Source organism: Xenopus laevis, chromosome 4S (genome assembly GCF_017654675.1).
Source record: "Xenopus laevis strain J_2021 chromosome 4S, Xenopus_laevis_v10.1, whole genome shotgun sequence".
NCBI lineage: Eukaryota > Metazoa > Chordata > Amphibia > Anura > Pipidae > Xenopus > Xenopus laevis.
The window spans coordinates 121,884,457-121,898,941 of record NC_054378.1 but is presented as its reverse complement, the minus strand read 5'-3'; the positions used below and the strand labels follow the sequence as shown (position 1 = coordinate 121,898,941).

The 14,485-nt window shown below is 41.0% G+C and overlaps 1 protein-coding gene across 1 annotated transcript in view; it reads right to left on the bottom strand.

Annotated features, from left to right (window-relative positions):
• LOC121393376 (chemokine-like protein TAFA-4) overlaps positions 1 to 14,485 on the bottom strand; it is a 130,702-nt gene that overhangs the window by 43,004 nt on the left and 73,213 nt on the right. Inside the window, exon 3 of the mRNA XM_041561771.1 lies at positions 14,176 to 14,291. Coding sequence (XP_041417705.1) covers positions 14,176 to 14,291 — 116 coding nt within the window. The remainder of the gene's footprint in view (positions 1 to 14,175; positions 14,292 to 14,485) is intronic.

The following is a 14,485-nucleotide window of genomic DNA, read 5'->3' as shown; positions in this document are numbered from 1 at the left end:
AAACAAGTCATTTAAATGACCTAAATTCTAAATGCCTGTCTTGCTTCCTCGTTTAGCCGAGTCACTGTTTGCAGAGAGGTAGGTAGCAAAGCTAAAAATCAGTCCAAAGATAAACCCTCTGCAACTCAGCTTCTCCTTAACATAAAAACCTAACAAACGTCTGCAGCTTTCTTGGGTCTTAGTTACCAGGCACTGATTTTAAAAACAGAGAGAGAGTCTGAATAGAAAGATATGGCATAAACAGTAACAATAATAATATAATTGTAAGCTCACACAGCCAATTTTCAAAAAATAATAATAAAGACCAGTTGCGAAGTTGCTAGGAATAACCTATTAAAATGAAAGGTCAACTAATTGCACACGGGTAGTTGCCAGTGAGTCGTTTACATAACAAACAAGTTCATCTTTTTTATTTTTTTTCTCTTGTGCGTCCTGCGAAGACCATCTTGGAGAAAACAAGTATTACCATTTTCATTTAAACCGGACAGTTCGGAAAGTCATTATTTCAACATGTTGGTTTGCTTTTCCTTTTTTTTTTTTTTTTCTCCTTCTTTTCCTTCGGCGATTGAGAAAACGACCTTGCTAATGCCATTTATTATTTAGCAGGGCTCTAGTCTAAGAGGTTTCTGTCACGTCGTATGATATAATATAGCGAGTGAGACCTAATGGACTGTAAATGTAAAGTACTTAGCATTCACAGCGAAAGATGCTAATAATACACCAGGAATGCTGTTTCTCCACGTGGCCTTTTGGGCAAGTTAGCTAATGGACTGGAGTTTCAGGAATAAGGGAGATTATTTAGACAGGGGATCTCAGAGATCATTTGTCAGCGGAGGATACTTAACGCAGGCAAGGAAATCAAAAATCTCCAAAGATAAATGTTGCGGTGAATCGAAGAATCATTTTTACAGCTCTTGACCCGAATGCGCTGCTATCTGATTGCTCGGCTCAGAGTTGGGTATTAGGTGTCTCCGTCTTTAGCATTTGTTAGATACAAGATAAATTTGCGGCATGTGGCTGAAATCGGAGACGGAGCAAACAAGGGCCTATTTTGGCTTCTTTAACGGAAGATGTGACATTGAAGAAAACAGCGGATTGTTGTTGAAACGACTCGAAAACCAGCAGGTTTCGACTCAGGGTTGAGGTGGGGGAGGGGGTAACGTTCTCTTTTTGCTGCTGGAAACAATTTGGCAAGTGCAAACGTTTCACAAACAAGAGCAGAAGTGGAAGCGATATCAACCAAATGGAACATAAGGGCCTAGTTAGAGAGAGAGACAGGCTGAATTCTATTTCAATGAAAGAGTTTGGGGGGAATGGAAGAGCGTAATGTATATATATATATATATATATATATATATATATATATATATATATATATATATATATATATATAGAGTCTATAGTGGTGCACTCGCAATACAGGCAACTGCCTGGGTGCTGGTTATAACATAGCTATCTAATCAAAAAATAAAACCGCACTCCAAGGTCTGGAAATAGTGAAAAAAGTGGAAAATTTTATTTCAACGTTTCGGCACACCAACTCGGGCCGTCTTCAGGAATGTTATATATATATATATATATATATATATATATATATATATATATATAACATTGAAGTGTTCTGTTCTGTCAGCAACATCTGTTGAACTGCAGATGGAGCCACTGGGATGGGTGCAGTTGGCACAAATGATGGACACGGCTGGCGATTCATTTTCAAGGAAGAGTAAAAAAAATATGAAGAAGCTGTGGTGAAGCCATGGGGGTAGCCATTCAAAAGCAAAGAGACTCAGGTTACAAAGCAGCCAAGTTCTGTAGAATATAATGGTGTTCTACAGTGCCTATCTTTTACCTTGTGCGTAGGGTTGCCACCAGTCTGGATTTGACCTGGACAATCCGGTTTTTGGGAGGGCTGTCCGGATCAAAACTGCCTGCCCGGTTTTCCTACTGACCCGCCAGTGCTACGTCACTGTCCCGCCCACAACATCATCGGCCCGTCCCTTTGATGTCATTGATCCACCCGTGCCCAGAGCTCCCGGTGGGGAAACGTGGCAACCCTACCTGTGCCGTATAGCTCTATTTTTACTTTTTTTGTGTTACTGTTCCTTTAAGGTGTGTGCCAGCTATTGACAACAACATTTAAATTACACTGAAACAGTATACAGGTATGGGAAACCCATTGTCCACAAAGCTCCTAATTACTGACAGGCCAAGTCCCTTCTCCATTCTAATCAAATTATTAAACATTTTTAAAAACTATTTCCTTTTTCTCTGTAGTGAAAAAACAATGCCTTGTACTGGAGCCTAACTAATATATAATTGATCCTTATTGGAAACAAAATAATCCTATTGGGTTTAATTAAATATTGTTGTAATAATTAAAATAATACTTACTAATATAATTTATAAAATACTTTTTAGTAGATTTAAGGATCCCAAATAATAAAATGATGTTCTACGGTGCGTATATGTTATATAATAATTAACCTGTGCCGTATAGCTCTATTTTAACTGCTGCCATTGCTAGACAGCAGTGTTTTATATACACAATAGTAGGCCGGTTTCTGAAGCAGACTTGATCAGTTTTACCAGTGCAGGGCAACCGTACATTATATTGTAATTAGTTAATAACTTGTCCATTTTTTTGTGTTACTGTTCCTTTAAGGTGTGTGCCAGCTATTGACAACAACATTTAAATGCCACTAACACAGTATACAGGTATCCATTGTCCACAAAGCTCCCAATTAATGAAAGCCCAAGCCCCTTCTCCATTCTAATCAAATAATTGGTTTTAATTATTTCCTTTTGCTCTGTAACAAAGAAACAATACCTTGTACTTGATCCCAACTATTATATAATTAGTCCTTATTGGAGACAAAACAATCCTTTTGGGTTTATTGTAATTAATAAACTAATACTGTGTTTATAAAATATTTTTTAGTAGACTTAAGGTATTAAAGGGCATGTAAAGTCTAAAATAGAATAAGGCTAGAAATGCTGTATTTTGTATACTAAATATAAACATGAACTTACTGCACCACAAGCCTAATCAAACAAATGATTTATGCTTTCAAAGTTGGCCACAGGGGTCACCATCTTGTAACTTTGTTATACATCTTTGCAAGACTAAGACTGTGCACATGCTCAGTGTGGTCTGGGCTGCTTAGGGATCGTCATAAACAAAGCTGCTCGAGTTCTGCATGGCTGGGAAGTAAGGCGGGGGCTCCCCCTGCTGTTCATAAGTATGATTGTTTCCCTGCAGAGCAGTTAGGGACCGTCTGACAATTCCTATCCACAGCAGTAAATGAAGGGAGAATTTCACTGCATAAAGTCAGGTTTCTTATAAAAACGGTACAAATTTTTTAATTAAAGAATATTGGAGATAGGTTTCTTTTTCATTAAAGAAAGTAAAAATGGGATTTTATTTTTTTGCCTTTACATGCCTTTAAGGTCCAAATTACAGAAATATGCATTATCAGGAAAATGCCAGGTTCTGGGTAATAGGTCCCATACCTGTAAGGAGCCCCCATTACTCTTTAACAGGGGTTGTCAGACTTTTTTAGTTCAAGCTCCTTGGGAGGTCCAACCTTTGGCCAGGACCTCTCTTAGCTCATAAACAAGGTTACAGATATAGTTACAGATACTGTATAGGGATACACTAGTGTACTAGACATTCAGCTATAAATCCAAAAATGTATTTTTTCACACCAAAACGCAACACCATCAAAATTCTAACTGGGCTTTCAGGTGTATCTAAATCTCATCCTAGCCGGCCTTCAGGTGAGTCTTTTTTTACAACTCACTTATAGCTCGAGTGAATAATTCGAACGAAAAAATATTCGAATTTCGAAGCATTTTTTTGGGTACTTTGACCATCGAATTGGTCAAATTCGATCTAATTCGATCGAATCGAATGATTGAAAGATTGGAAGAAAAATCGTTCGACCATTTGATAATCAAAGTACTGTCTCTTTTAAAAAAACGTTGACTTTATACTTCGCCACTTTAAACCTACTGAAGTCCAATGTTAGCCTATGGGGACCTTCCCCAGCACTTTTTTTTTGGGTTGAATAAAAATCCTTCGATCGATCGCTTAAAATCATTCGATTTGAAGGATTTTTATTCGAACGTTCGGTCGAACGTTTTGCGCTAAAATCCTTCAAATTCGATATTCGAATTTGAAGGATTTTGCTTCGAGGGTCGAATTCGATGGTTTTTTTAACCCTGGAAATTCGACCCTTGATAAATCTGCCCCTAGGCATTTCCATCAGTTTGAATAAATACGTTATAAAATATCCCCTTATAATAATGTCAAACGTGTCACATGACTTACTTCAAGTGTTCTGTAAGTTGCATTTCTGGTTATTATAAGCCACAGTGGAGTAAGAGGGTTGCAGAGTTGGTTTCACTTATTATGGCCGCTGGTCCCCTTATTAGATGAGCCCAGGGATTTTCTTCGGCCCTTGCATTTTCCTCCTCCTCTCCACTGAGCAAAAGATTAAATAATGAAGTGTACTGAACTTCTCTACCCATAATTCTTTCCACCTTGTCAGTTTTCTTAAAGATTGCAGCCATAAATGAAAACGAGAGTGAATTTTTGCTGCCATTCTCGCTGTTATATATCATTTCCCAGTTGATGAGAAGAGATTGGCCGGCTATAGCCGACGCACTACATTTCATCTCCAATTTTACCTCCTGCCTCTCTGTCACTCTTTTTATTTACTTATTTACTTTTAGAAAGGCTATTCGATAGCTGCGGCGAATGGCGACAAGGTGCTGCCCTTTGGAGTTATCTTTATGGATCATGTTTTAATTGTTTCCAAATCCTGAAGATTTATTTCGGAGACAAGGCTGTGCCAAAGGGATCCGGTCATTTCTCTGTGCCTATAAAATAAAAATACACCCTGTGCACCTTCGCGCTCTCAATTGCTGCTTGACTTAGTTTTACAAGAAAGAAATGACTTGTCCCGAACAAATAATACAGCCAGTTACAAATACGTTACTCCACCGCTGGCCTAGACAAAAATATCATTAATTATATTCCACTGATATATATAATTTTCTACATAACAGAGGGTTTTGTATACAGTGGACAGAAAAACCCGTTCCCTTCAGTGTTTTAAGGGGAAAGGAGCAGCAGATCATTCTGGACCTGCCTCCCTGCAAGAAGTTGTGATACTGTCATGAGAAAACGTTTTTTCTTTTTCAAAATGAATCAGTTAATAGTGCTGCTCCAGCTGACTTCTGCACTGAAATCCATTTTTCAAAAGAGCAAACAGATTTTTTTATGTTTAATTCTGAAATCTGACATGGGGCTAAATATATTGTCAATTTCCCATGTGCCCCCAGTCATGTGACTTGTGCTCTGATAAACTTCAGTCACTGTTTACTGCTTCACTGCAGCTCAACTACAGAACAATGAGAAGGTAACCAGATAGCAGCTCCCTAACACAAGATAACAGCTGCCTGGTAGATCTAAGAACAGCACTCAATAGTAAAATCCAGGTCCCACTGTGACACATTCAGTTACATTGAGTAGGAGAAACAACAGCCTGCCAGAAAGCAGTTCCATAATGCAGCACAGGCTCTTTCTGAAAACACATGACCAGAGATGGCTCCTACACACCAATATTAAAACTAAAAAAAAAAAGTTAATTTGTTGGGTTAAAAATTTTATTTTACATGGTAGAGTGAATTATTTGCATGTATTTGAAAATAAAACTACACCATAAAAATCATGACAGAATCCCTTTAATTAAGTGTGCCTTTGTTCATTGCAACTATGTGAGTATGTCTGCTTCCTACAATAAAGGCTGATCACAGGTTTCCACCACAGGTGGCCCTTTTACAAGTTCATGATTTTCAGGTTCATCTCCTGCCTCCCATTAATACTCCCCAAGTCTCTTACCCACACACAAGTCCTACTGTGACTCCTATAACCTTTACACTTCCTCCCTGAAGATGAGTTTCCCTTCTGAAGGGTTGGGTTCAGTTTCAGATATAAAGATACAGATGTAGAAAAGTGCTCATTAGCAGTTACACTGATTAGCAAGATTTTTTTCTTTTTGACATTTGTACATTTTGCAGGGATAAAAGGGAAAAATTCAATATTAAGGGCTGAGACAGAATCTAATTTCAGGTGTTAGCTGTTTCTAGGGACTTTATTTTGTATTTCTCCTTTAATAAAGGACAATGCTCACTCTCTACATCCTACTAAGGGTCACATTTATATAAATTTGAATGTACGTTTTTGCTTAAAAAATCAGGATTGAAATTCGAGTTTTTGAAACTTTCAAAATATATATGACGTGGAAAAAACTTGAAAACGAATAAGATAATTTGCCATCTAAAAACTTTTTCACAGTTTTGGCAAATTTTTCCAGTAAAGCATTAGACAGATTGACTAATAATCAGTGCTGGAGAGTCTGGGGTAGGAGTCTCAGGTCCCTCTAGGAGTGGCAGTTAGTAGAGCAGCCATAAGCTGCAATAAGAAGAGCAGACAGTTTAATGTGGCTAGTGGCTAGGCTCAGAGATCGAGAAATTCATTGAGTATGAACCACTGTGAGCACCCATCTACCCCTAGGCATCTACCTATACCTAGTCCTAAATCTGTTGTCCTACACCTATAACTATGGGTGTAATTCAGTGTGGTTAATCCGATCCTACAGCAAAGGCCCTCCAGAGAAAGAGAGAATCCCATGTAATGGATGATCTACCTGGAGTTGCAACTGGTCTAGTCTAAGTTGGGTAAGAACAAGTAAGGTCCTAGGTACCATAGAGTGGTCCATGATTGTTCCAAATAGCGTTACAAGTGAACAGAAATGGTTTTGTTCCCCCATTACCAACTTAATTCGGGAGCAGTAACTTGGGGGCAGATTTATAATAGATCGAACTGAGAAATTCAGCCTTTCAAGGTGTCAGTTCATCAGAACTTGTCAAGATTATGGTTTCCCTTCCTATTACAAAGAATTTATTGTCAAGGTTAGATTGTGTATTCATAAAATGACACAGTCAAGTCAAGAGACTAAAACCTCCATCTCAACTCCTTCCTGGCCAAGGTCTGAGAGGATCTTAGCACCAGGCAAGAGGTCAATCACATCAGCACGGGGAACACAGAACGATTCAGAGAATCAAATGCAAGTGACAAGAGAGAGAAAACAAGATAAAGATTGAGTTTGTGCTGCAAATACTTCAACTGATGCAGATAGCCAGGGCCTAACAAATGATCCTGCCCATGGAAAATGAACAGTCACTCAATTGGTATTAACGCTAAATTTACTTCGGTGCAGGGTCACCTTGCTGTTGTGTAGATTTCAGTCTTGCACCAAGGAGATAAATAAGGCCTGGCGGACTATTTATACGAATCAGAATGACACTCAGCAGTTCCAGAGCAACGTCTCCATTAGTACTGATGCTTTAGAAGCCAATAGAATGAGATGGAATAGGGGCCAGGGCAATTTTAGATGTAGAAGGGATGCAGAGTGATATTAACACAGTGAGAACAAGTACACAGCAACATAAGGGGCATGTGCACAATGGAGAGCATATATTGATGCTATCTACTAAGGTACATGCACCCAAATCCACTCCTAAACTTCCATAGGCCGCCAATGCCTCCATCCTGCCTCTTCGGCCTATTGTTATTGGTGAACCCTGGAGTTCCCACAGTGGGTTGTGTCAAGAGGCGCACCAGATTTGTGTCCACTGAATGGGATGCAGACGACATTTTGAAAGAAGTTTTCAGAAGTGATGCAACTTTGACCCCGATTTGACTCATTGTGCACAACTGTGGTCAGTGGCTTAACGGACAACTCCCCAAAAAACTTCAGAGAGTCCCAACCCACTGCAGCTCTTGAGGTGGACATACTCACAGAGATCCGCTCATTTGGCTGTCTCTCTCACTCTCGATATTCCCACAAATCCAGCAGGATTTTTAAACCTGCCCAATCGAAATCTGGATGATTTTCAGACAGCTATCGATTGGGGAAGCCTGTTGAAGTTCCCCATACAATGGCCAATAAACTTATATCAGCTCATGTATGGCCCACTTTACTTGGCCCTTGCTGCACCTGCCTGCCTGCTCAATTGTGCCCCCACATGGAATAGGTAAGAAAGCAGCTGGGGATTTTCTTAACCATAAAAGAAGCAAACCCTCCTGTTCAAATACAACCATGCCCCCCCCCCCTATGACTACAGGGTCTGCTTCCTCTATGGTCACTCCACTGACTGAGGTGGAAGCAATTACCCTTGGAAACTGCTGAATTGTGGGTAAAAAGGACCGTGATGTTGGTCTGAAATTGCAGTTTGTACACAACACTTGCCTTCATAAATAAAGGTTGTAGAGAAATGACACAAGCTCAGCCAAAACAAAGAAAGGTTGCACAACTACAAAGCAGAAAAGAGCAGAAATTTGCCACTTTTAAAGCAATTGCCCCATGTAAATGATCCCAGTGGCACAAGGGGTGTAGCAAAGCAAATAAAAGAAAGAGAGGATCCAATATTTTAGGAACCCCTCCCCCAGCAATTTTCCAGAATTCTAGGAACCTGTCCACCCCTGGTTCCTTGGCATTCCATAACATTATGGCAGTACGGCTAGTCCCCTGTACTAAGCACAATTCAGCAGGAACAGACCCCTAAGTTTGCACGTAGGCTGTACAGAAAAGAAACTTAAATCTATAGCGGCATAGGTATTCCCCTGTATTAAGCACAATTCAGCAGGAACATCCCCCTAAATTTGCTCAGTCTGTACAGAGAGATCCCATAAAACTATGGCAGCATAGGTATTCCCTGTACTAAGCACAATTCAGCAGGAACAGCCCCTAAGTTTGCTCATAGTCTGTACAGAGAGATCCCATAAAACTATGGCAGCATAGGTATTCCCTGTACTAAGCACAATTCAGTACTCAAGACAGTCTGAAGATACAGTGGCTTATTAATGATTGTTGGAGTTGCTGGGTTGCCCTAGTGTGTTCACAGCTAGAGAGAATAATGCAGATTTGGGGGGGGGGCACAGCCTTCCCAAAAAGAGATCAACTGTCATGAATCAGTCTTGGTTTAAACCCCTCTCATCAGAGCAGTGCCAAGTTATTAATATGTCCAACAGCTCCGCACTCGGCATCGCCACTTTATATTAAATGAAGCCCATTGTATTCAAAATCTGTGCAATTTACTTGTCCAACATGAAAATACCATTTGCTGAAAATGTCAATTTAAAGCCGAACAAAAACATTTTCAAGAATTATATCTCAACACTGCGATTGGTTTCCCCTTTGTTTCCATAGCCTACAGCCTGAGTTATCCCAGCTATTTCTATTGTCTGCTTTTGTTGTGTGCAATTCAGCGTGCTTAAACAATAAATGATACGGCGCGGGGCAAAATGCAACGGGAGCTTGAAAAATGATTGAAAATGAAAAAAAATAAATAAACTTTGAGAGCTGTCGGGCTTAATCCCAAAAGCAAAAGAAATGTTTCTGGGATTCTGCCAGGCTATCCATACATCAGCTATCGGCAGGTACCTTTATATTAAAGAACATAAGGCTGCTCCACAAGGATATCAGCTAGATGAGTTATTCAAGGTAAAGCAGTTTAGCTGATCACTTTTTGGCAGGATCTTTTATTTTATAGTTCTTTATACCAAACTGCCAGATCTTCTTTTTTGTCTTTAAGTGGAAAGCACCGTGATTAAACACTATATGAAATTAAGCATTTGCATGTACAGGGAGCTAAAAGCATCCAGCAATGAGACATATTGTGCTTCATAAAATTACAAATGACTCATAATTTTAATTAGCAAAAGCAGACTTATGACTTAAATGAGTGGACCATCTGAAATAGCTTCAGCTTGGAGATTAGTGGCCTGCTAGAGCCCTCTACTGGGAGGATATTGGGACACAAGAGAATCTGCTACGTGGAATTCAGTTTATTAGCTCTAAAGGTGCAGGAGACAACATCTGTACAGGGTTAGGGGAAGTCCCAGCAGCTAAAGGGCCACAGGCTGGACATTGATCCCATAGGTCATCCCTTTATATCCATTTTTTGCTCCAAGGTGTCCACTGTGATGTTTGGTAGGGATGTAGCGAACGGCGGAAAAAATGTTCGCGAACTTGCGACAAAACATGCGAATAGTTCGCGAACGTCGCGAACCCCATAGACTTCAATGGGAAGGCGAATTTTAAAAGCTAGAAAAGACATTTCTGGCCAGAAAAATGATTTTAAAGTTGTTTAAAGGGTGCAACGACCTGGACAGTGGCATGCCAGAGGGGGATCAAGGGCAAAAATGTATCTGAAAAATCCATTGTTGACACAGCGCTGCGTTTTGTGCTGTAAAGGGCAGAAATCACACTACGTCACTCAGGTGATGTTTCTGGACACGGAATGTGAAAAAGCTCACACAGCTAGGTGGCACTTGGTTAAAGACTGGGCAAATAATGCCTGCAAGGTCAACGTATACACTACAGCCGTTGGATACGGAATATATTATTGCTGCTTGAAAAACGTCACTCGGGTGGTGTTTCTGGAGACGGTATTATTATTGATATTTAGACAGCTAGGTGGCAGTTGTTTGAAGAACAGATGCAGATGAGAGATCAGCAGCAGGACAGACAGCTGCCCACAGCAGCTACATACAGAGCACTGCAGTAGAAGGTAGATTACTAGCCAGCAAAGCTACCTAACCTAAAATGTCCCTCAAATCCCTGCAGAGTTCTGTCCCTACAATACAGAGCAGTATCAAGTAGATTACTAGCCAGCAAAGTTACTATCAACTGTCCCTCAAATCACTAACAGCTCTCTCCCTACACTAGCTCTTCCAAGCACACACAGGCAGAATGAAAAAACGCTGCAGGGCTTCAGTTTATATATGGAAGGGGAGTGGTCCAGGGGGTGTGGGGGTGGTCCAGGAGGGAGAGCTTCCTGATTGGCTGCCATGTATCTGCTGGTCTGGGGTGAGAGGGCAAAAATAAGCGCCAGCTAAGGCGAACCCAAATTGGCGAACGTCGCGCGACGTTCGCGAACATTCGCCGAACGCGAATAGTCGATGTTCGCGCGAATTAGTTCGCGGGCGAACAGTCCGCGACATCCCTAATGTTTGGGACAACGTTCAAATGACCTTTCTTCTCCTCTACTATAAAACAGCCCATTGCCTGCATCAAAATATATTTTCATGTAGATGTATGTTCAGAATACATTTGGTTTAGACAAGAAACCTTCTTGGTTTTAAGTTGCTCTTTCAAGGTCCAACATTTCTTCAGGTCCCCTTAGTGCAGTAGTTGTCTTTTTCAGATTCACCCAAGGTCCAAACTTTGGTCAGGACCCCATTAGCTTGTGCCAAACTGGGTCGGCAGGGCATTGACATGAAACCTGGTGGGCCACCAACCCAGGAGTGCTGCCTTCATCCCTGATGGGCTGGGTCTGTGGGCCCCAAACCTCAGCTGCAGGCAACTTTGCTGGCCAGGATCTGTGACTGGGTCAATGAGTCCATCCCCGTGCTGGCTGAGAGCAACAGGCCCAGAAGGAAAGAGGAGGTTTGCGTTGAAGAGCTTGGGTGGGGGGGGGGGGTGGCGGGAGTTCAGAAAGTGGGGTGAGGGTGGTGGGCCCTTAAGATGACGGCCCCGGACAACCAGTCCGACACTGTACATATGTAGGAAAATGAACCATTCAGTCAAAGTTTCATGGATATCTAGGACAGATATTATATATACAGATACACATACTCTAATATCTAATTGATATTCAAGCTGGGCCTTCAAATATAATTACTGTAGGTGAGCAAATGCCTGTTTTCCACTATTCTCAATTCTCCTCTTGTACCATGGATACCAAATAAGCACTCACGCAAAATAATATTTGACTTCAGGCAGGGTTTCTCTTCCCCATAGTTTGAAGACATGCTTGTTTAGAGAGAGAGATGATATAGTCCAAGATGTTATGTCAGGAACTGAAACAATGTGTTGATGGCAACTCCCACAGTCATATTACATCCAGATTATGTCCCAACCGTGCCCTGTTGTGCCGCATCCACTCATTGCTCAGCCCCCTGCCAGGGTATAAATACAAGTGATTGCTGTATTGGGTTTGACATTTGTGTCCATATAAATGGCATTTAGTGAGTAGCTGCAACTGTCACTGTGCATTTGTGCCTATTAACTGAGGCCAATGGACATTGCCTTGGGCCATTCAACAGGCACTGACAGGGAGCTGTTACTGATAACTCCCTGATTCGCAGTTCCACCACCGATCAGGAATCAATCAACAATTCAATTCAACTACACTGTCATCAACAGCGCGGCTGCTTCATGAACTGTGAGGATTATTCTCGTATCAGCTACTGGGATATAATATTGTACTTTGTATTACAGCTCCTTTATTGTAAAAAATCCAACCAAAGATCCGATCACTTCTGACATGGGGCTATGTGATCCAGGGGAGTCACCTTAGGGCCCCCTGTCTATAAGAATCTAATCACTGTCCAGATCCCTCCAGCCAGTGCTCCTTCACCCAATAAAAATACAGCATCTAAGTGGACTAATAGGGTGATGTCCTACTGGGTGGCAAAGTTGCCCTTTATGACATGTGTACAAGGATATACAGTGGCTTCCATAAACCTATCCATTCCAGGCTCCGTAGGGCTATACTGAATGCATCCCCACATCACTACTAATAAGGCCTCTCTGTGCATTACGCTCTTTTGATCAGTTCATCTTGGTTCCTGTGCTGTTGCTTGGCAACCTATGAACAAAAATGAGCAGGGTGCCCCCTATATCCTCTTCTTTGCTCATCAAAATAAGGGCACTGGAAGGAATTTATAGGCACCGGAGCTTATTCTCAAGGGGGGTGCTGTAGCATTCGCTGAACCCACACGTTATGAAACAGCAATATCAGTGTAAAGCAGCCAAGTAGCATCTTAGAGATGAACTAGATTTAGCATTTAAAGGGAAAATATACCTTTTTTTTTATTTTACATTTGCTTCTATCCAATTGTATATTAGGAACTGTACTGTTTGTTTAAGGTACCAAACCAAAACATGCCATGGCAAGACTTGAGCAGAACAATCTAAAATGTATGCATACTCCAGTTTATATGGGTTCCTTTACTGACAGTTGGGCAGGAGGGCAAAGTGGCAAAATGAATACAGCTCTGCTAGTGTTCAGCCGCACTGTATTCTTGAGGGGCCCTACCTGTCCCCAAGTGAAGTGCAGGTCGAGAAAAACTCAACCCGCACCCGACCCTAACCCACTGCGCACCAGCCTGCACCCAACGCTAACCCAGCACGCTCCCCTCTTTATATACCCGCACCCACCTGTATTTACCATTTGCATCTTGTGCCATTGCTAGGGTACGATTTACCCTAGCAACCAGGCAGTGGTAATGCATGACTGTTGGATGAATAGGATAGGGCCTGAATAGAAAAATAAATCATAAAAGTAACAATAACAATAAAATTGAATCTTCATCATAGAGCAATAGTTTTTTGGCTGCCAGGGTCCGTGACCCCCCCCCCCCCTCCCATTTAAAACTGAATAGAGAGTGAAGAAGCAGTAAATAAATGTGAAAATAAAATTTTAAAAAAAACATTGAATTTTGTTAAGAATAGCCCATTCAATATCATACTAAAAAGGTGAATTTCCATATGTTTTTTTTTCACTTATTTCATTTTATTTTCCCAAATAGATTTGACTAAAGCAGAGCCCTGTATCTGTCTTGGGTGTCAGCCACGTAGCATTGAATCAAGGATAAGGGTTACATTTAATTCCAACATCATTCTTGGCACTGCCCGTTATGCCAAGTCATCTCCCGCCTGGGACGTGAGTGCAGAGCGGCTGCAGCCAAGATCATTACTACGAGGAGAGAATTTTACTAAATCATTCAATTTTCAGGGCTGATTTTACAGAAGCAACAGAATCTCCAAAAGGAAAACTATAGCAAGAGAAAGGGATACAGCAAGAATATGTGTTATATGAGGTTTTACTTTCCCTTTGGGGTATTGGATAACAGAGGGGGAGGCATGAATATAACAGAAGATGTTGAAACAAAGATCAAAGTGATAAAAAGACCATGAAATATTCTGAGCGCATAGAGGAGACACAGACCATAATGTTACCCTGGTACATTCACAAGAATCAGTAACTCATTGAACCAATATCAGCAGAGGTGGCACGGAATGAGTTTAGGGTTCCTACCTGCTTGTCCACGGGAATGGAGACTGGAGGCAGCCAACAATTTGCAGCAGACCATCAGTACGTAGGTCAGAAACAGCCAATGAGAGGGAAGTGAGACTTTTGCGTGGAATTTCATCCTACAAGGAAAAACAACAAGCCAAAGATTCGGCTATCAACAGAGCCAATAAATACACCAGACATTGGCATCAAAAGGCATACATTTAAGGAGTTGTTCACCTTTAAATGAATTTTTAATAGTATGTAGAGAGAGTATGTGGAATATGAATAGGAGAGGCCTGCATAGAAAGATAAGTAATAACAAAGAAGCAAT